Source organism: Camelina sativa, chromosome 11 (assembly GCF_000633955.1).
Source record: "Camelina sativa cultivar DH55 chromosome 11, Cs, whole genome shotgun sequence".
NCBI classification, from domain to species: Eukaryota; Viridiplantae; Streptophyta; class Magnoliopsida; order Brassicales; family Brassicaceae; genus Camelina; species Camelina sativa.
Window position 1 is genome coordinate 15449709 of NC_025695.1, and position 6000 is coordinate 15455708.

At 38.8% G+C, this 6000-nt stretch overlaps 3 protein-coding genes across 3 annotated transcripts in view; 2 read left to right on the top strand and 1 right to left on the bottom strand.

The window, feature by feature from the left end:
* LOC104723478 (CASP-like protein 2B1) lies at positions 997-2410 on the top strand. The gene is made up of 3 exons (XM_010441853.2): positions 997-1396; positions 1503-1635; positions 1967-2410. Exons 1-3 carry the CDS (start codon positions 1233-1235, stop codon positions 2216-2218), a joined length of 549 nt encoding a protein of 182 aa, XP_010440155.1. The 5' UTR covers positions 997-1232; the 3' UTR covers positions 2219-2410.
* On the top strand, positions 2614-5214 carry LOC104723480 (protein NAR1). The gene is made up of 10 exons (XM_010441857.2): positions 2614-2938; positions 3070-3140; positions 3225-3565; positions 3646-3772; positions 3860-4013; positions 4105-4154; positions 4245-4416; positions 4507-4633; positions 4711-4805; positions 4899-5214. Exons 1-10 carry the CDS (start codon positions 2813-2815, stop codon positions 5049-5051), a joined length of 1416 nt encoding a protein of 471 aa, XP_010440159.1. The 5' UTR covers positions 2614-2812; the 3' UTR covers positions 5052-5214.
* Positions 5161-6000, bottom strand: part of LOC104723479 (transcription factor bHLH3-like) — a 7468-nt gene continuing 6628 nt past the window's right edge. The window contains exon 2 of the mRNA XM_010441854.2: positions 5161-5977. Coding sequence (XP_010440156.1) covers positions 5298-5977 — 680 coding nt within the window. The 3' untranslated portion in view covers positions 5161-5297. The remainder of the gene's footprint in view (positions 5978-6000) is intronic.

The window sequence follows — 6000 nt, forward strand, 5'->3', positions numbered from 1 at the left end:
AATGGGAGAAACAAAAAAAAGGAGAAATAAAACACTTACTACTATAAAAAAGTGGGTAGTTTGGTGAACGCATTAGATTAGTGGGAGAATCTTAGCAATTAATTGTAGGGCATCATTATAATATTCACTTCTCCACCCACCTTCACACACTCATGCACTACCGGGGATTTTTCTTAATTAATTAAAGAAAACAACTTAAATCATACTATGTTGTTTGATAGGAAAGGAACGTGCACGTGTCGCATCATCCACACTTGTCAGATTTAGGAACTATATATGTTTCCGTGTAGTTCAATATCATGTCACAATTCAGTACTCTCTGAACAACAAGTCACGACAAAATGAGATCATTGTGAAGGTAAAAAAGAGTTTACTAGAAAACATCGTGGATATCATGTAGTAAAAAGTACATATATATACTTCAATACAGTATGAACTATCAAGTGAATTCATTCTATTTTTTTTTTCTAAAAGTGAAAAGTGAAAAATTGGAATATCAAGACGGTGATGCTAGGAAACATCTTTATCATTTTTCATTTTTGAAGAACATGATTACAACAACTAAAAACACTTCACTAAAACTCTAGTATAACCTTTTGTAGTTTTGTATATCATGGTGATGATATATAGTCTATATAATATAGTAAACATATTTTTCAGGTTTGAAGAAACTGATTACATTAACTAAAAACACTTCACTAAAACTCTAAGTATAATCAACATAATTTTTTAAATATCGTTTTTTTCTCATGTATTTTCAGAAAAACAATGTCTATATATATATATTTATCAAAAGGATACAACAGGGTAAAATGAACACTGTAGTAAAATTGATTACATAATATGTATGTGGATCAAGACTTTTCTTAAACTGATTGATATTTGTGAATATTTCATTTTCTTTTTCATTGAATTATTGTGGATATCTTTTTTCATTTCACTAATAATTCAAAAAATAAATCAAGATGTCTAGCTTTAATTTACACAAGAACTAGTAGCAAACTTATGAGTTACCCACACACTCAATTTTGGTGATATTTTTTCAACAAGGGACCCCAAGCGATGGGTGAAGTTAAAGCAATGAAGCTTCTCTCTATTTAAGTCCTCAAAGCCGACTAATCACACTATTATCTCTCTTGTCTCTCTACGGAACCTGTCTTCCTGTCTTGTCCAAAATCGGAATTTAAGCGTACTTACTTGAGGGGGGTTCAGAATCAGTCCACGGAAGCAAGATGAAGCTTATTGATCGAAGACTGAGGCTAACGGAGCTACTCTTACGGATCTCCATTAGTGTTCTCGCTCTTCTTGGGCTTATTCTGATTGTTACGGACTCTGAGGTCAAGCTTATCTTCACAATCAAGAAGACGGCCAAGTACTCTGATATGAAGTCGGTTGTGTAAGCTCCTCGAATACCAAAAATTTACTGATCCAACACCATTTCACTTGAGGGAGATGACAAAGTTCGCAACTTTTGTTTGGTGTGGTTCTTGTTTGGGATGCAGGTTCTTGGTGGTGGCTAATGGGATAGCTGCGGTTTATTCTTTGTTACAATCAGTTCGTTGCGTGGTGGGTACTATGAAAGGAACTGTTTTGTTCAGCAAGCCTCTTGCTTGGACCATATTCTCTGGTGATCAGGTGAGTTTAGTTTTGTGTTTCTCTTTATCCCAACATTTTGTTGCCTAAATTAGTGTTTTGAGTTGTGAGATTTGTGGCTTTTTTGCTTTGTCATTTTGAGATCTTGGGGGTCAAATTAGAGGAAAAGTAAGGTACTATGTTGAAAAGTCTCTCCAAGCATTTAATTGGTTTGGTTGGATATTAGAATTGAATTAACTTATTATTAGGTATGAAAATGTTGCCTTGCTTTGTTTGCAATTCGAAAATTGAATCTAGGAGACGAAGTTTTGTTGGGGCATTTAAGAGTGTAGTTGGCAGCAAATGTTAATGATGTGGTTTGTGGAATGAGCAGGTGATGGCGTACTTGAGTGTGGCGGCAATAGCCGCAACAGCAGAGTCTGGTATGATTGCAAGGGAAGGAGAGGAAGACTTGCAATGGATAAAAGTGTGCAATATGTATGGCAAGTTCTGTAACCGAATGGCTATAGGAGTCTCCAGCGCCTTGTTTGCCTCAATTGCTATGGTTTTCGTCTCTTGCATGTCTGCTTTTAGTCTTTTCCGCTTGTACGGTGCGACCAAGGACCGCAGAACCTCGCCGTGGTGAAGGGAAATGCGTATTGTGTTTAGTAGTGTAGGCTCTTGTTTTTCTTCTTCTTCTTGATGAATGATGATCTTTCTATGTGACAAATCATATGTAAAACTGATATGTTCTTTGTGCCCTGTGATAAAAAAACAAGACTATGAGTTTTGCTTTGTAACCTCTTTATGGTAAAGAATGTACTGCTTCTATAGTTTATGTGTAGGGAAAGATCAAATCCATGTCTTAGGGTTATTGACTTATTGAGCAAAGCACCACCTCGTTGTGTTTTCTCTTTTACACTACACCGACCTATATTGCAACTTTAATTATATTTAGGCCCTTTTACACAATAAGATTATTACGAGGCCCGTTATTGCTATTTGCGTTTTTGACTATTCAACCCTTTTTTTTTATTAAGGTTTTGAGTTCATTTATCTCTCTCTTTCGTTCGTCGCTTTGATCGAACCAAAAAAGGAAGGAAGAAAGCACCTTTCGTCGCCGTTCTGATTTTCCGATAGCCACAGCTTCTCTGATACCAATCCTTAATCGTCGCCCCTTTGTTTTGGTTCTTCTTCGCCTCCAAAGTTCAGTAATTGTAAGTTCTGAATAGAAAGCGATATGTCGGAAAAGTTTTCGCCGACCTTGAGGCTCGGAGATCTCAACGATTTCATTGCTCCGTCTCAAGCTTGTGTCATATCTCTCAAGAGTACAAAACCCGTAATTAAGAAGACTGATCGACCCCAGGTCCGAAAGTTCCATGCTTTCCCCAATATTTCTTTTCTTTTCATTCTCAGCTTTATATTGCTTACTGCCTCTATTGATATCTTCACCAGCTACTAAAAGTGTTCCTCTGTGTGCTGGTTTTGTATTTGAAGGTTGTGATTGCTCCAAAACAGGAGAAGTTTGAACCGGTCAAAATTTCTCTCAAGGATTGTTTGGCTTGCAGGTCAGTTCTACTCACTTACTGATTCTGAGTCAGTCTAGAGACTTTATAGAGTGTAATGGTTTTTCATATATGATGATGATACAGTGGATGCATCACATCGGCTGAGACTGTTATGCTTGAGAAGCAAAGCTTAGACGAGTTTCTCTCTGCACTTAGCAAAGGCAAGGACGTGATTGTGTCTATTTCCCCACAGTCCAGAGCTTCCCTTGCGGTTCATTATGAGATCTCTCCTCTTCAGGTTTTCAAGAAGCTAACTACGTTTTTGAAGTCTCTCGGGGTTAAAGCTGTGTTTGATACTAGCTGCAGCAGAGACTTGGTACTTATTGAAGCTTGTAATGAGTTTGTGAGCCGTTACAAGCAAGCTAATTCTGTAGATGGCGAAAATTCACAATCCTCTCTACCTGTGCTTTCCTCTGCCTGTCCTGGTAAGCAGCTTTACTCGTTTGATGTAATTGAATGTGTCTCTCTATGTGAGATTAATGTGCAAAAAATTTTGTGTATCAAGGTTGGATATGTTATGCTGAAAAGCAGCTTGGCTCTTTTGTTCTGCCGTATGTCTCTTCTGTTAAGAGTCCTCAACAAACTATTGGAGCTGCGATCAAAAACCATTTATGTCAAGCGTTGGGACTCAGGTACTGTTGTACTCTTGAAACTTTGGTTATCATTTGCTTGGTTTCCTTAATTTTTTTGATTTATCGGTGACTATTTCATGGAACTAGACTGAAGGAAGTGTACCATGTGACTGTGATGCCCTGTTACGATAAGAAGCTCGAGGCAGCGAGAGATGATTTTGTCTTTGAAGATGGAGCAGATGATAAGCTGACTGAGGTTGATTCCGTGCTGACATCTGGTGAGATCTTGGATTTAATAAAGGTGAGACTGTGATAGAGATTAAACCCTGTTTTTCATTGTAATTTTGCGTCCTTCCCGCTTAAAATGTGAATCTGATTCTGGATTATTGCAGTTGAAAGAAGTCGACTTCAAAGATTTAGAGGAATCTCCACTCGACAGATTGTAAGAAGGATCATATTATTTCATCTTTTCTGCTTCAGGGTTATAAATTCATGTAAAGTAAAACGTTTTAAATTTGCATTGCAAAATCAGGCTGACGAATGTTACCGAGGAAGGAAATCTTTATGGTGTAGCTGGGAGTTCAGGTGGTTACGCAGAAACAATATTCAGACATGCAGCAAAAACACTATTTGGACAAACTATTGAAGGTCCTCTGGAGTTTAAAACGCTTAGAAATTCTGATCTCCGTGAAGTGACTCTTCAAGTAAGTTCCTAGCCAGACCGTAACAGTTTTGAATATTTCTCTCATTGATCCCTGTTCCTTTTCTCATTTTCGTCATGTTTTCTCTCGCAGTTGGAAGGTAAAACAGTGCTAAAATTCGCTCTGTGTTACGGTTTCCAGAACCTTCAGAATATCGTCCGGAGAGTGAAAACTCGCAAATGCGATTATCATTATGTAGAGATTATGGCGTGTCCTGCAGGTTCATCTTCTACTTTGCAGACCCTAATTGATAACGTATCCTATGTGTTGAGTTATTAACAATGCTCTATCTAACAGGTTGCCTAAATGGTGGTGGGCAAATCAAGCCAAAGACAGGGCAGTCTCAGAAACAATTGATCAACTCACTGGAAACTACTTATATGAATGATACTGTAAGTTACCCTGCAGTCTCTTAAATGATACCATGCAGTCTCTAAATTCATTTTTTAACTAACCTAATAATAACTTTCCTTTTTTGGATCCAGACTTTGATTACAGATCCATACCAGAATCCAACAGCCAAGAGATTATACGAGGAGTGGCTTAAAGAGCCTGGTTCCAACGAGGCCAAGAAGTACTTGCACACTCAGTATCATCCGGTGGTGAAAAGCGTTACAGCGCAGCTCAACAATTGGTAGACAAACCGGAGGTGGTGTTGAAATTTTGACTGGCTAGGCAACAAAGACGTTTCTATATCTGTGTACTTTAGAGATATAGGAGACGAAAGAAGCTTTTTTTGCTCAAATCTTTTATGTATGTAAAAGACAAATCTCAACATTACATAAAAGTACAATTAACACATCTTACTAAGTAGTAGTTTGTTTTAATCTGCTAGTAATAATACATTGCTACAAAGCCAACACTTTTACTCTATCACATAGCAGTTACTGTGCGAGAGAGGCAAGGAGCCTGTCCTTCAATTGCTCAGCGGTGCAGCCACCCTGAGGACGGAGAGTGAATGTGTGAACCACACCCTCTTCTGTGACAGCCACGTTGGAATCATGAGGCGTAACTTCATTCTCCCTCAATGTTTGAATCACCTTTGAAACAGGATGAGTTTCCAAGGGACAGCTTAGCCTCACCACTGCGTCATCGTGCCTTTGTTGATAATCAACCTCTGCTGGAGTTATCTGATTACTCTCCCTCCTCTTCATAATCTGCTGCTCTGTTTCGTAAACCCTGATTTTCTTCTGCATATCCGTGATGTACGTGATTGCATCCGCAAGGAGCGAAGCCTTATCCATCTTGGAGATGTTAGGCACCACAGCTCTCAATGCGTAGAATCTCTGGTTCAGCTTCTCCCTCCTCTGTCGTTCTGCTTCCACATGGTTTAGAGCCTCTTCTCTTCCGTTTGCAGGTTTTCTCCCTCTCTTCCTCGGCTTTTGCTCGTCAGTTAGATACAATGTCTCATCTTTCCCTTGTTCATAAGGGTACACTTGATTGGAACCTCCGATTGCTTGCACCTCAAACGATTCCAAGGAAAAGCCAGTGTCATCCTCTGTCTTGGGAGAGAAATTAATACTCATAGACCGTGGTTTCGATCCACCAAGGCTCAATTGTCGACCAAAGATTTTGGGAGCTTCTTTA

Excerpts from the sequence above, each read along its gene's own strand:
- LOC104723478 (XM_010441853.2), top strand. The coding sequence starts at position 1,233 with ATGAAGCTTATTGATCGAAGACTGAGGCTAACGGAGCTACTCTTACGG. Across the intron at positions 1,397-1,502 it reads TCTGATATGAAGTCGGTTGT|GTTCTTGGTGGTGGCTAATG; the intron begins GTAAGCTCCTCG and ends TTTGGGATGCAG. Across the intron at positions 1,636-1,966 it reads CCATATTCTCTGGTGATCAG|GTGATGGCGTACTTGAGTGT; the intron begins GTGAGTTTAGTT and ends TGGAATGAGCAG.
- LOC104723480 (XM_010441857.2), top strand. The coding sequence starts at position 2,813 with ATGTCGGAAAAGTTTTCGCCGACCTTGAGGCTCGGAGATCTCAACGAT. Across the intron at positions 4,155-4,244 it reads GAATCTCCACTCGACAGATT|GCTGACGAATGTTACCGAGG; the intron begins GTAAGAAGGATC and ends TTGCAAAATCAG. Across the intron at positions 4,806-4,898 it reads CTACTTATATGAATGATACT|ACTTTGATTACAGATCCATA; the intron begins GTAAGTTACCCT and ends TTTTGGATCCAG.